The 15,063-nt window shown below is 57.5% G+C and overlaps 1 protein-coding gene and 1 pseudogene across 1 annotated transcript; both read left to right on the top strand.

Annotated features, from left to right (window-relative positions):
* The first annotated feature begins 2,666 nt into the window (after positions 1-2,666).
* On the top strand, positions 2,667-6,243 carry LOC128900789 (F-box only protein 39-like; annotated as a pseudogene).
* Positions 6,244-9,812: 3,569 nt separating this feature from the next.
* LOC128900763 (neuronal acetylcholine receptor subunit alpha-10-like) lies at positions 9,813-13,492 on the top strand. The gene is made up of 4 exons (XM_054182260.1): positions 9,813-9,843; positions 10,001-10,206; positions 10,240-10,464; positions 13,484-13,492. The coding sequence occupies exons 1-4, from the start codon at positions 9,813-9,815 to the stop codon at positions 13,490-13,492; spliced, it is 471 nt and encodes a 156-aa protein (XP_054038235.1).
* The last annotated feature ends 1,571 nt before the right edge of the window (positions 13,493-15,063 follow it).

The following is a 15,063-nucleotide window of genomic DNA, read 5'->3' as shown; positions in this document are numbered from 1 at the left end:
TGTAAAATACCCAAGGACTACACCCAGCCCCTTCCATCAGCAGGAAGCCGTGCACTCCCAGCAGGGGACAGCCAATGGGGGACACCGTGAGCGCTGCGGCTTTGGGAGGAAGGGAAGGGCTCAGGGTTCCGGCACCGCAGCAAGGAGTTCTCTGCACCGCCGCCATCAAGGGAGAGTTGAACTACACAGCAAACTTTATAATTTGTACTGAATGTGATGTTCGTGCTATGAAATAGTCCTGTTGTCAGCCTGGGGCAAGTGCCCTCCTTGTCTTGCTCTTCCTCATCCCCTGCTGCATGTCACCAAGGGGGGCTCTGACTGCCTGTGATGTCACAAAGGGGGGCTCTGACTGCCCCACGATGTCACAAAGGGGGGACGTGCCCCCCTGCCGCACTATAAAAGGGGGACGCGGTCCCCACTGGAGCCGTCAGTGGATGCTGGGCACCGCAGTCTGGCATTGTCTGGGCAGACTGCAGCCTCGGCCTCTGACACCCCAGCAGTCTTGCGGGTCCCGTCACTGGGGACCCAGGAGGACACTGGGGAGCCGCATTGCGGTTCTGTGCTGGTGACTCAGAGCACCGCAGCCACACCGGCGTTGGTGCCATGGGGCGCTCTGACGCCGTGTCTCCCCTGGGCCCTCTCCTCCTGATTGTGATGGGGCTCAGCGTATTCTCAGCTGTGCTGCAGAGCAAGCGGCTTCAGGTAGGTGACTGTTGCACCACACTGTGCTGCGGCGTGGGGTGGTGACGGATGGCATAGGGTGGTGTGGGGTGCCGTGGGGGGCTGTGGTGTGGGACTGGGAGGCGCTCCCGTCTCACACAGCTCCTGGGGACCTTGCAGAAGTGGTGGAAGAAGAAGAGTAAGAAGAAGCGTCAGACAAGCAAGACAGGAGCCCGGCCAGAGAAGCAGAGCGGTGAGTGGCCCCAGCATGGAGCACCCTGCAAACAGCCGACACCCCACGGCAGCCCTGAGCCGGGGCTGTGCCGGGGGCTGCCGGCCGCTCAATCTGTCTCCTCCCGCTGCAGCTTCTCGGGCAGTGTATGGAGAAGTGGAGAAATCCCATTCGAAGCAGGAGAAGCGGTGAGTGTGGGGGAGACCCCAGATGCTGCCCCAGACCCTCACCCCGTGCCCTGCCCCTGCCTGCGCTGGGCAGCCCTGACCGCCAGCCAAGGAGGGGTGCTGCCTGCGGGTTCTTCTGGGGTCTGGGGTGCAGCGGGGTCTCTTTCTCCTGCTCTGCAGGGCGAGTGCGGAGGCCTTGAACAGGAAGCATCGCTCCCCACGGGCCCCGCTGGTCACCATGGACTCTGTGACTGACAGAGGCTCCTCTTCCCTCAACTCCCTCTACTCCTTCCCGGAGCCCCAGCCTAGTGCGATGGCGGAGCTGGCAGCACTCGACCGCTCAGGACCCCGCCATCCCCCCAGGACTGTCAACGGGAGGGTGGAGGAGCCAGGGCCAGCCCTCTGCCAGGAGCCCCCACAGGAACTGCCTACAAGGACCAAGCAAGAGCCGGTCCCCAGGGAAAGCAGGGACAGGGCGCAGAGCCCTGTGGACACGCAGCCTTCACCCTGCAGCCCCCCAGCCATGGCCTCGGACCAAGGGGAGCTGGTCATGGAGCTCCTCCGCTGTTTCGAGTCCACCCAGGAGATGGCCAGGCAGTGCTGTGAGATGCTGAAGGTGCTGCAGGCCCGTTGGCAAGGGGCAGCGGGGGCCTGTGATCGGAACCTCCCCGGGGAGCCCTTCCATCCCCTGGGCAGGATGGAGGCGCAGCAGCAGCTGGGGGCCACAGTGAAGCCCCATCACCTGGGAGCGGAGCGGCCGTGGGTGGATGTAAACACGGATAAGGCTGAGGATGGGATCATGGAGAAGGAGGAGGACACAGGACCAGAGAGAAGTGTGAAGGAGAAGGAAAGGAGCAGCCCTGTGGAGCTCGGCAGGGGGAGCCTGGCGGAAGTGAAGAGAAACAGCAAGACGGGGCCGGGCAAGAACAACTCCATGGGGCCAAGCACCAGCAGCCCCCCAGGCTCAGGCAGGAGCACCCCCACGGATGCGGAAGGGAGGAGGGACAGGGCGCAGAGCCCCATGACTGTGCTTCCGCCGCCCAGCAGCCCCCCAGCCAAGGCCACGGACGACAAGTTGCTCTACTTGGAGCTCTTGGACACTGTCAAGACCTTGGAGGAGGAGAGGCAGCAGCACGGCGAGGTCATGGACAGGGAGTGTGACCAGGCGTCCCCAGGGCTGTGCCCGCTAGGACGGTGCCTGTGTCAGTGCTGCACCTGGCTCTGGTACCGCCTGAAGGACTGCTGGAGACGCTGCTGCCGGACGCGCCGTGTCTGCTTCAGCAATTTCCCCCAATGGGTGGGAAGGGTGGGGCCGGGAACCCCCTGGGGTGCCCCTCTTGTCAACCAATAAAAAAGTCAATATTTTCTCTATCCCTGTGACTGTCAGCAGATCAGTTTTGTCCCTTGACAGGAGCAGAGAATCAGTTTTGTGTAAGGACAACAGTATATGCTACAGTAATCCCAACTCTCCCATGGAGATCATAGAATCATAGAATCTTCATGGTTGGAAACGACATTTGAGATCATGGAGTCCAACCATTGTGCAGCAGGACAGCTATGACGTAGTCGCCATCACGGAAACTTGGTGGGCTGACTCGCACTCCCTGCGGGAGCACAGCGCTCATTCCCTGTGCACCTTGAATATCCAATGTCATATCCACGACCCTCATGGGCAAGTGGTCAGAGGAACGTCGTGGGCCAACTTGGCCAAGGGAGCCCCAAAACTGCGCGTGAACCTCTTCTTTGAAAGAGTCACGAAGCACGATCACCTAGCCAGGATCCTGCTAGCGGAGATGCCAGTCAGCAGCATAAGAGTCTGCGGAGCTACAGTTTCAGAGACCCAGGCTGGAGAATGAGACGCACCCTCACCAACCTCCTCCCAGCCTCCTGGCGTGTTCTGCAGGTACGGGAACCCAGAGGGACATCTCACCGCGGTATCACAAAGCTAAGCAAAGTGATCCTCCAGGCCTTCTGCATAGCAGCGCTCAGCAGGAGGAATTCCTGACCACTTCAGTGTTATGTCCCGAGGGTCATTTTCATAAGCGAGCCACTGCGGTGTTCCACTCTAGCCTGGTTGAGGTCGTTGTCCCTGTCCAGTTGCGATGCCCGTTATGCCAGTCTTCACTGTCGGGCCGACGTCAGGTTGCCCTCATAAAAAGCTAAAACACCCAAAATACTGGTGCTGGAATGTCAGCTGTGAGCACAAAGAGTTTTTCAGGCAGGAAAACCTCAGTTTTGTGAAACCGCTTTAGGCTTCTTCTAGTTAGACATGTTCACGTTTAGTAACTGGTAACTTGCTTATCCTTTCCGATGTTTCTGAACCCCACCCTTTTGCAGGGAAATCTGCGTATGAGGAGAAGAGTCTGTACACCCTGTTTGCTTGCGGAGCTGTAGCCTGCGTCAGCCTGCACTCGTGGTTCTGCTCCCTTTTGGCAACACACAAACGTCTACAGCAGATGTAAATTAACTGGTGCCCATGTCACAGGCCTTTGGTGTCACGCAGGATGTGCCACCAAAGGTGTGCGACAGCCTTGACCCGCGTCAAGGAGCATCAGGTCTTTGCACGCCTGAGGGAAGCACACGGCCTGATGGTTGCTGACAGCGCTCTTTAGGTTCTGTTGCGCTGCAGAGCTTCCAAGGAACAGCCGGGATCTGCAAAGCTTTCTAGAAATTGTCTTTGGATCTACTCTCGTACCTGGGATAATTTCCAATATGTCAAATAAGATCATGGCATGAGCTGAGGGTGCAGCATCTTCTAACGGTAACAGAAGTTGTCTATCCCTTAGGGTGGGGTGCAATGCACAAGGGCCCCCCCATCTCCACGGGAGAGTTGGGATTACCGTAGCATCTACCGTTGTCGTTACCCAAAACTGATTCTCTGCTCCTGTCAAGGGACAAAATTGATCTGCTGCCAGTCCCTTCTGTTGGTAGTATTGGGAAACTTGTTTATTGAATTCTAGTTACTGCGCTCACCAGTTCTGTTGAGTAGCCCTAACAACATTTGTTCTTTTTGGAAGGAATTAACACTTCAGTGGAACAATGACCATGAGCTGCTGGACAAGGAGCTGCTACAGCTCACCTTGTCATGCCACAGGCTGTTCTTTCTGGAAGTGTGGGCCTTTCTAAGTGTCACCCCTGTGGAGAGGCTGTTCCAAAACCGGGCAGAAAGGAAATGCAGTTTGGCTACTCTAAAGGTAAGACTTTGTGCTTCAAAACTCCCATTCCCTTCCTCTCTCCAATAGCCAGAGAAAGGTGAGGTCCCCAGGCCCAGAGAAAGGGCGCTTACGGAAATGCTAACATAACTACCTTCCCTAGGTTACGTTTTAGCATTGCAACAAGCCTGAGAACCACTCACAGAAACGGGGCTTTCCGACCTCCTCAGCCAGGTACAGAATGCTGCAGAGGCTGAACAACAAGCCCCAGCAGTTCCACGAGTCCTTCCTAGGCTGGGGGTCCCTCTGTCTCCTCTAGTTCAAGCTGGGGATTCTGAGTCACCTGCCAGCCCCGGCGCTTACGTCTACGCTTAAGTCGAGGCCGGGGGGTTGAATCCCACTAAACTGCAAAAAGATGGAAGCACATCTCACTCTTTAGGGATGCTGTGTTGAACTGGGCCAGACCACGACTGTGGCTGGTGTACACCATGCTGTCATGCTGCTTTGCATGCCAGATGCTGAATTCAGTGGATCCTCCCCGATGTGTGCAGCTCCCAGGGGTGCCTCGCTTCTGGGGGTAAAAGGAACCTGGCTCTCCCCAGAGATTCTTCAGCAGGAGATGGTGTTTTCCGTCAGTTTGGAGTGAAAACAGTAACACCTCAAGATTTTACTCCAAGCCAAGGCATTTGGCTTCTCTGGGTTCCTCATTAGTCACAGAGGCTTCTTGTTGTCATGAAATTTAACGGGCTGAGCGTGCTCTGTGTATCTGAGAGACACGGCCGTCATTCCTTCGTACAGGTCGGGATTTACACAGCCCGACAAGAGCCTAGTGAAGAGGCCCACACAATCACAGAATGGTAGGGTTGGAAGGGACCTCTGGAGACCCTCCAGTCCAACCCCCTGCCAGAGCAGGGTCACCCAGAGCAGGTGGCACAGGAACGCGTTCAGGTGGGTTTGGAATGTCTCCAGAGACGGAGACTCCACCACCTCTCTGGGCAGCCTGTGCCAGGGCTCTGCCACCCTCACAGGAAAGAAGTTCCTCCTCGTGTTTAGGTGGAAATTCCTATGCTCAAGTTTGTGCCCGTTGCCTCTTGTCCTGTTGCTGGGCACCACTGAAAAGAGCCTGGCCCCATCCTCCTGACACCCACCCTTTCCGTATTTCTAAGCGTTGATAAGATCCCCCCTCAGCCGTCTTTTTTCCAGACCAAAGAGACACAAGTCCCTCAGCCTTTCTTCATCAGAGAGGTGTTGCAGTCCCCTCATCACCCTGGTAGCCCTTTGCTGTCCCCTCTCCAGCAGTTCCCTGTCCTTCTGGAACTGGGGAGCCCAGAACTGGACCCAGTACTCCAGACACAGCCTCCCCAGGGCCGAGCAGAGGGGGAGGGTGACCTCCCTCCACCTGCTGGCCACACTCTTCTTGATGCCCCCCCAAGATGCCATTGGCCTCCTTGGCCACAAGGGCACATTGCTGGCTCATGGTCATCCTGTTGCTCTCCAGCAGGTCAGCCCCCAACCTGGACTGGTGCAGGGGGTTATTCCTCCCCAGGTGCTGCACCCTACGCTTGCCCTTATTGAATTTCATAAGGTTCCTCTCTGCCCAACTCTCCAACCTGTCCGGGTCTCTCTGTATGGCGGCACAGCCTTCTGGTGTGTCAGCCACCCGCCCCCCCAGCTTTGTGTCATCAGCAAACTTGCTGAGGGTGCACTCTATCCCTTCGTCCAGGTCATTGATGAATATATTGAAGAGGACTGGACCCAGTACTGACCCCTGGGGAACACCACTCGTCACTGACCTCCAACTAGACTCTTTGCCCCTAATCACGACCCTCTGAGCTCTGTCTTTTAACTAGTTATCTGTCCACCATATCTATGTCCATTCATTTAACCCACACCTCCTAAGCTTCCCTATAAGGATGCTGTGGGAGACCGTGTCGAACGCCTTGCTCAGCTCTTGCACGCTAGTTAGAGGAGGTTCAAATACCTGATTGACTCAGAGATTAATCATTTTGCTGTCGTCTACCCAAAGGCATAAACCAGAGGAAGGGAGAAGAACACCCGGTGCCATCTGCACGCAATGAATGCATCCTTTGGAGGGCTCTAGGAAGGGATTTGAATCTCGACAGCAGTGCCTCTGAACGAGAGAGACCTTTACAGCAAGACAGAGGCAAGGGACAAGGTTGCGCTCCACGCGTTAAAATGTTGGACTTGGGAACGGGCCTCCTACATCTCCAGCATCATTTCTTTTTACCCTTACTTTTTTTTCCTCGCCAGAACCAAAGGAAGCAGCGAGCCCTTTTCCACCCTTACGGGCATCTCTAGGAAAAATAAGGCCCCCTCTTTCTTCAGCACCTCTCATTGTAGAGCTTCAAACACCTTACCAATGAAGCCCAGCGCGCTGTTTCCAATTTACAAAGAGGGAAACCGAGACGTGGGGTGATGTCCTGGTTTAACTTGAGCCACCAACAAAGAAACAGGCGGCCGCTCACTCGCTTCCCCCCTGCCACGGGAGAGGGGTAGAATGGGAAGAGAAAGGCAAAACTCGTGGGTTGAGATCAAGGCAGTTTAACAGAACAGCGAAGGAAAGCGGAAAACCACAACAATAACGCTGTTAGAGGAATGTACAAAACACCATGAATGTACCGCTGCTCACTGACCGGATCCGGGAAGTACCTCTGTCCCGTGACAGCTCCTTGGGAAAACTGACCCTATTGCTGGCAGAACCGGGTGTTTTCCACCCTTTGTTCTATACCTTCAACATCATGCCCAGATCTTACACTTTCCAATGAATTACCACCGCTTTTCCCTGTCTTTGATATATACACACATCTATAGACATACAGCTATCATAGAACGGTCGAGGTTGGAAGGGACCTTTCAGATCATCAAGTCCAACCATCAACCCAACACTGACAAAAACCACCGCTAACCCACGTCCCTCAGCACCACGTCTGCCCGGCTTGTAAATCCCTCCAGGGATGGTGATTCCACCACTGCCCTGGGCAGCCTCTTCCAATGACAGCCCTGTTGGTGAAAACGTTTTTCCTAATATCCATCCTAAACCTCCCCTGGTGCAACTTGAGGCCGTTTCCTCTTGTCCTGTCGCCTGTTCCTTGAGAGAAGAGACCGACCCTTAGTCTCTGGGCCATCCCTCAACAATGTCCGTTGAGGTTGAGTTCATTTAACCCATGGCTTTGGGCTCCCTCTGTCAGAGCAGTCTCTCAGGGCAGGGGAGATGGTGTGTGGTGCTGGACTCCTGCATGCTGTATCCAGAGCTCGTCACTGGTGTAGCTGGTGCGGACCCTGCCCAGGTTCCGCAGGTTGAAGATATCAATCTTGAGGAAGTTGCTGGGCGCCAGTTGCTGAGGTCAGGTGTGATCCCATCACCACTGCGCTTTACTCACGTTCATCAAAGTCCATCTGCCATTGTTTTGGGTGATTCTTACTGCAGTCCCATCGGTATGGCATCTAGCAATTCTAATAATGATGACACAGAGTGGCAGGGCTATTTAGCAATTGACATCACACAAATGGATTCATTGGCTTGTCTCACCCACAGTCAGATCACCATGACCATGTGAGCCGCCTTCTGGATGCGGGGAAGGCTGTGGACATTGTCTCTCTGGACTTTGGTAAGGCCTTTGACACCGTCCCCCAGAGCGTTCTCCTGGAGAAGCTGGCGAATCGCGGCATAGACAAGTGTACTCTTTGCTGGGTAAAAAACCGGCTGGATGGCCGTGCCCAGAGAGTTGTGATTAGTGGGGTGAAATCTTCTTGGCGGCCGGTCACCAGTGGTGTCCCTCAGGGCTCAGTTTTGGGGCCAGTTTTGTTTAAAATCTTTATCAATGATCTGGATGAGGGGATTGAGTGCACCCTCAGTAAGACTGCAGACGACACCAAGTTAGGTGGGAGTGTTGATCTGCTTGAGGGAAGGAAGGCTCTCCAGAGGGCCCTGGACAGGCTGGAGGGATGGGCCAAGGCCAATTGCATGAGGTTTAATAAGGCCAAGGGCCGGGTCCTGCATTTTGGTCACAACAACCCCAAGCAACGCCAGGGGCTTGGGGAAGAGTGGCTGGAAAGCTGCCCCGCAGAAAAGGACCTGGGGGTGCTGGTGGCCGGCCAGCTTAACATGAGCCAGCAGCGTGCCCAGGTGGCCAAGAAGGCCAACAGCATTCTGGCTTGTATGAGGAATAGGGTGGCCAGCAGGAGTAGGGAAGTGATCGTGCCTCGTACTCGGCACTGGTGAGGCCTCACCTCGAGTGCTGTGTTCAGTTCTGGGCCCCTCTGTACAAGAGGGACCTTGAAGTGCTGCAGCGTGTCCAGAGGAGAGCTACCAAGCTGGTGAGGGGTCTGGAGACCAAGTCATATGAGGAGAGGCTGAGGGAGCTGGGCATGTTTAGCTTGGAGAAGAGGAGGCTGAGGGGAGACCTCATTGCCCTCCACAAGTCCCTGAAAGGAGGTTGGAGAGAGGTGGGTGTTGGCCTCTTCTCCCAGGTGAATAATGACAGGACCAGAGGAAAGGGTCTGAAGCTGCGGCAGGGGAGGTTTAGATTAGATAGTAGGAAGAATTCCTTCACTGAAAGAGTGGTCAGGCACTGGAACGGCCTGCCCAGGGAGGTGGTTGAGTCACCATCCCTAGAGGTGTTTAAGAAACGCCTAGATTTGGCACTTCAGGGCATGCTCTAGTGACAGAGATTGTAGGGGGTTTTTGTGTGTGTGTATGGTTGGACTCGATGATCTCAAAGGTCCCTTCCAACCATGAAGATTCTATGATTCTATGAGGTGCATATCAGAGCTCCCCATCCTTCTGCATCACCTGCCACGTGCCCCCAGGGCCTTAGAGAACCATAGAAGGTGTTGGGTTGGAAGGGACCTTTAAATGCCATCTAGTCCCACCCCCCTGCAGTAAGCAGGGACATCTTCAACTAGATCAGGTTGCTCCGAGCCTCATGAAGCCCGGCCTTGAATGTCTCCAGGGATGGGGCCTCCACCACCTCTCTGGCCAACCTGGGCCAGTGTCTCACCACCCTCGTTGTAAAGAACTTCTTCCTAATGCCTAATCTAAACCTGCCCTGCTCTAGTTCTCTCTTCCTTAAGTGAAAGCAATCCCACAGATGGGTTTGCCTTTGCCCGAGGCAGGACTAACCCAGACTGTCTTCCCTGACACACTCTTCATGTGCACTACGGGGACTTTATCCCCTTCTAGGGTACGTGGAAGTTCTGATTGGGCAGGACCAGCTCAATTATTAGATTCCCAGGTGTTAACTAGCCAGGTGGCCTTTGCTAACTGTGTATCCCATTGTTTTAAGGTCCCACCCCCCCATTGCTCTCAGGGTAGTTTTTTACAGCCCGTTGTATTGTTCGATCTTCCCAGAGGCGGGCGAATGGCAGGGGCCGTGATATACCCACTCAGTGCCACACTCTTTGGCCCAGGGACCTGAGAGTGTTTTGGAAATGAGTCCCATTGTCCGACTCGGTTCTCTCTGGGGTGCCGTGTCACCACAGGACTTGCTTGTCAAGGCCCAGGACAGCATTCCTTGGAGAGGCACGGGGCACAGGGTATGTTTCCAGTCATCCAGTGGTTGCTTCCACCACTGTGAGCACATGGTCCCCTCGGAGAGCATCCCGCTCATTGGTGAGCCTTGATGGCACTCAGGACCATCCCACGGGACCAGGGCATCTGCACCGGGGTGGTGGGCACCCCCCCATGACAGGGGGGGGTTTCGATGGGGGGAGGTGCGCACGGGTCTCTCCCCACCCCGCTGCGGCATCACCACCCATTACCCACGCAGGGAAGTACTACATCGCCACCATGACCATGATCACGGCCTCCACCGCGCTGACCATCTTCATCATGAACATCCACCACTGCAGACCGGGGACCTGGCCCGTGCCCCCCTGGGCCAGGTGGCTCATCCTCCACCACATGGCCCGGCTCTGCTGCGTCTACGAGGTAGGCGAGAGCTGCAAGAGCCCCCGGTGGGTGCCGCGCAGGCGGGTGGGGAGGGAGGACACTGGGGGGCCAGGGGAGAGCCCCATGGAGGGGGAGGTGGGTGCCGAGGCAGGGGGCTGTCCCTGGGACTGCTGCTTGTGCCACCACGATGACATGCTGAGGAATGTGGGCTACATCGCCGGCTGCTTCCGGCGCCACCGAGCCTCCCAGCACCGGACCGCTGAGTGGAAGAAGATGGCCAAGGTGATGGACCGCTTCTTCATGTGGGTCTTCTTCCTCATGGTCTTCCTCATGAGTGTGCTGGTCCTGGGCAATGCTGCCTGATGGCCCAGTGGACTCACTGCCCCCAGGGAAAGTGGTGGCCACGGGTGCTCCATGAGGGTGGCTCGTCCTGAGCACCCCTTGGCACTTCATGGACCTGCAGGGTGGAAGCTCCACCAGCACCAGGGAAGAGGAGCCTGACAGCGGGACCCTGACTCGGCCGGGGCTGCCCCAGCTGCAGGGTTGAGGGGTCACGGCCCCCCGAGCAGTTGTCTGGGTTGTGACGTATAGAAATATAGATGTGGAATCATAGAATCACAGAATGGTTTGGGTGGGAAGGGACCTTAAAGATCATCTCATTCCACCCCCCCGCCCTGGGCAGGGACACCTCCCACCAGCCCAGCTTGCTCCAAGCCCTGGCCAACCTGGCCTTGAACCCCTCCAGGGATGGGGCAGCCACAGCTTCTCTGGGCAACCTGGGCCAGGGGCTCACCGCCCTCACAGCCAAGAATTTCTGCCTGAGATCTCAGCTCAATCTCCCCTCTTGCAGTGGAAACCCTTCCCCCTCGTCCCATGGCTCCCCTCCCTCATCCAGAGTCCCTCCACAGCTTTCCTGGAGCTCCTTGAGGGACTGGAAGGGGCTCCAAGGTCTCAGTGGAGCTCTTCTTCAGGCTGAACCCCCCCAACTCTCTCAGCCCGTCCTCACAGCACAGGGCCTCCAGCCCTCCCAGCATCTCCAGGGCATCCTCTGGACCATATAGATATATGCATAGACACCTTCTGCTCCTCCTGTGTCCCCACCAGTGCCTGCCACCCTGCCTGGCCAGGGCTCGAGTCTGCTGCAGCCCCCCGAGACGCCACTCCAGTGTCCAGCAGCCCTGGTGAGGGTTCCAGGGGAGCAGGGCAGCCCCCACCCTGTCCCCTCCGGGTGCTGGCTGGGGCCAGGATGGTGCCCGGGAGGGACGGAGGGGTCTGGCCCTCGACACCTTCGGTGACAGAGCATGGACCTTTGTATCCCACCCAAACCCTGCGTGCGGTAAATAGCGGAGCATTTCCTGCCGATCCATCCTGGCTTACGGAATATCTCACCCCCCTGCATTTACTGATCCGTCCTCAATAAAATAACGACTCCATCAGCTCTGGCTGAGTGACCTCTGGCTCTTCTCCTGCAACAGCGACGGCGGCTGGTCCGCGCTCACCCTGCCCGACAGCCTGTGCCGGGGGGGGCTGGGCCCCTCATCCCCATCCCTGCCCCACATCCCACAGAGTGGCTGGCGGAGTGTCCTTGTTCCGGCGGGGATAGGGTTAATTTTTCCTGGTATTCCATGCCATGTGAGCCATGCCCACCCTGAGCTGCCGGGGGAGGGGGCAGGAAGTCGCGCTTGGAGCGGGCTGGGGCGTCCCGGGTCCGGTCGGGGAGCGGCGGGGAGCGGCGGTCCCGTAATCGTGTGTGTATATGCCTCTATCCATGTTCTTGTTGTTGTTTGCTTGTTCCCTTTGCTGTTCTGTTAAACTGCCTTTGTCTCAACCCAAGAGTCTTGCCTTTTTTTTCTTCTGATTCTTCCTGTATCGGGAAGGCCCGACCGAGCGGCACGTGGTTCTTTGTTGCCGTCTGAGGCTAAACCACGACACGGAGGCATCGGGGCTCATGCCATCTTGTCACCGGTGGAGGGGACCGATCAGCTGGTGGGGAGGGGGAGAGTGGCCAAACCCGGGGGGACACCCGTGGGTGATGGGGGAACCTGGGGATGAGAGCCGGAGGCGCTGGGGCAGCCGGAACAGGGTGCGGGGGACACGGAGTGCCCTCGGGCTGGCTGGGATGGCGCACAGACGCTGGCAGCAGGGATGGCCGTAGCGAGGGGAGCGCGGGGGGGCAGCAGCACTGCCCCCGGCTGAGTGCAGGGACCCGGCTGGGGGGACATGGCGAGGGGAAGGAGCCGCTGTCCCCGCGGGGAGCCCCGGGGCGAGAAGGGAGCCCGGCCAGGGCAGCCCCAGCGGCCGAGGAGGAAGGCAAAGGGGCCAGGCAGCATGGAAAGCGCAGGGCAGCGGGGACGGGGGTCCCACCGAGACCCCAGCCCTGCGCCGACTCCGCTCAGGGGGGTCCCAGCAGGGCCCCCAGGCACAGCCAGGTCCCGGCAGCGGCAGGGGGGTCCCCAGCCCCATCTCTGCCCCCGTCCGGCGGGGACGGGCTCAGCCACAGCTGGGGAGAGAGGGCGGGGGCTGCGGGGGCCACCAGGCAGTGCCGGGGCGGGGGCGGCTCCCAGGTCTCTCCCGGGTAGCGGAGGGTAGAAGGGATGCCGGGTGCGTGAGGTGCGAGCAGGCGGCTGATCCGCTCGGCCTGGCGGCAGAGGTCAAAGAGGGAGCAGAAAGGCTGCGGAGCGTCAGGGAGAGGGCAGAGCAGCAGAGAGTTGGGGTTGTTCAGCCTGGAGAAGAGAAGGCTGCGGGGAGACCTTGTAGCGGCCTTGCAGTCCCTAAAGGGGGCCTCCAGGAGGGATTGGGAGGGACTGTGGCTGAGGGAGTGTAACAATAGGGCACGGGATAACGGGGAACCCAGTAGAGCTGAGAGGGAAGAGTCTTGGAGGTTTCTGGGGTGTGTGGGAATAAATTCCTGACACAGCTGGTGGGGGAACGCACTAGGGAAGGAGCCCTGCTGGACCTGCTGTGTGTGAACAGAGAAGGACTTGTGGGGGATGTGATGTTGGAGGCCGTCTTGGGCACAGTGACCATGAAATGGCAGAGTTTCTGATTCTTAGGGAAGCAAGGAAGGGCGTCAGCAGAACTGCCACCATGGGCTTCCGGAGGGCGGACTTTGGTCTTTTCGGGAGCCTGCTGGAGAGAGTCTTCCTCTAGGTTTGCTCAACACCCAGAAGAGAAGTGAAAAACTGTCTTCTCAATGGAAGATGACAGCGAAGCTGAGCAGAATCGCTGGGCTCACCTACCTGATGTCTGTCTGAGACGTGTCTTCCATCGGTCAGACGACAGGGACAGATCTAACGCTGCCTTGGTCTGTAAAAAATGGAACTGGGCCCTGCACTCGGGATCCCTCCCTCCTCCATGAAAGATGAACTAGAATTTGGACTACCGGAGGAAACCCCGTCTTACCAAAAGAATACTCAATGGCTTTGGCTAGGCGGTTTTGTGATAAAACACATGGAGGGATGACAATTTTTAATCAGATTGAGAAAAGGTGGACAGCCCCCGGAAGACATGTGGCAGTAAAGGGGATTGTGAGTTCTTGGCCCACATGTTGGAAGTTTTCCGGTGCAAAACCCAAGCAGGAGGCTGGAGGGCAACCATGGTCATACTTCCCATTCCAAAGGCTGCAGATGGGTTATGCTGACGTGCCTACTGTGAGAGGCGTTAAGAGAAGAGAAGGCTGCGGGGAGACCTTGGAGCCCCTTCCAGTCCCTCAAGGGGCTCCAGGAAAGCTGTGGAGGGACTCTGGATGAGGGAGGGGAGCCATGGGACGAGGGGGAAGGGGTTTCCACTGCAAGAGGGGAGATTGAGCTAAGATCTCGGGCAGAAATTCTTGGCTGTGAGGGCGGTGAGCCCCTGGCCCAGGTTGCCCAGAGAAGCTGTGGCTGCCCCATCCCTGAAGGGGTTCAAGGCCAGGTTGGCTGGGGCTTGGAGCAAGCTGGGCTGGTGGGAGGTGTCCCTGCCCAGGGCAGGGGGTGGCACTGGGTGGCCTTTAAGGTGCCTTCGCACCCAAACCATGCCCTGAAGGGGTGGGGCCCTTCTCCTTCTCCCTCCCTTCTTGTTATGGTTTGAGAAACCCACCACAATTTCTTGTCCTTTAGACAACTACTCTCTCGCCCGATGACCCCTCCTCACCGGGGAAGAGGAATTGGGGAAAAAGAAGGAAACATGAGGGTTGCAATAGAAATAGATTTACTAGGATAAAACTAAAGAATTTACACTAATAATGCTAAAGAAGCAGTGTCAATCCCGATAACGATATAAAATACCCAAGGACTACACCCAGCCCCTTCCATCAGCAGGAAGCCGTGCACTCCCAGCAGGGGACAGCCAATGGGGGACACCGTGAGCGCTGCGGCTTTGGGAGGAAGGGAAGGGCTCAGGGTTCCGGCACCGCAGCAAGGAGTTCTCTGCACCGCCGCCATCAAGGGAGAGTTGAACTACACAGCAAACTTTATAATTTGTACTGAATGTGATGTTCGTGCTATGAAATAGTCCTGTTGGCAGCCTGGGGCAAGTGCCCTCCTTGTCTTGCTCTTCCTCATCCCCTGCTGCATGTCACCAAGGGGGGCTCTGACTGCCTGTGATGTCACAAAGGGGGGCTCTGACTGCCCCACGATGTCACAAAGGGGGGACGTGCCCCCCTGCCGCACTATAAAAGGGGGACGCGGTCCCCACTGGAGCCGTCAGTGGATGCTGGGCACCGCAGTCTGGCATTGTCTGGGCAGACTGCAGCCTCGGCCTCTGACACCCCAGCAGTCTTGCGGGTCCCGTCACTGGGGACCCAGGAGGACACTGGGGAGCCGCATTGCGGTTCTGTGCTGGTGACTCAGAGCACCGCAGCCACACCGGCGTTGGTGCCATGGGGCGCTCTGACGCCGTGTCTCCCCTGGGCCCTCTCCTCCTGATTGTGATGGGGCTCAGCGTATTCTCAGCTGTGCTGCA

This window comes from Rissa tridactyla, chromosome 1 (genome assembly GCF_028500815.1).
Source record: "Rissa tridactyla isolate bRisTri1 chromosome 1, bRisTri1.patW.cur.20221130, whole genome shotgun sequence".
NCBI classification, from domain to species: Eukaryota; Metazoa; Chordata; class Aves; order Charadriiformes; family Laridae; genus Rissa; species Rissa tridactyla.
The sequence above is the reverse complement of the archived record's forward strand: the minus strand, read 5'-3'. Positions and strand labels throughout refer to the sequence as shown.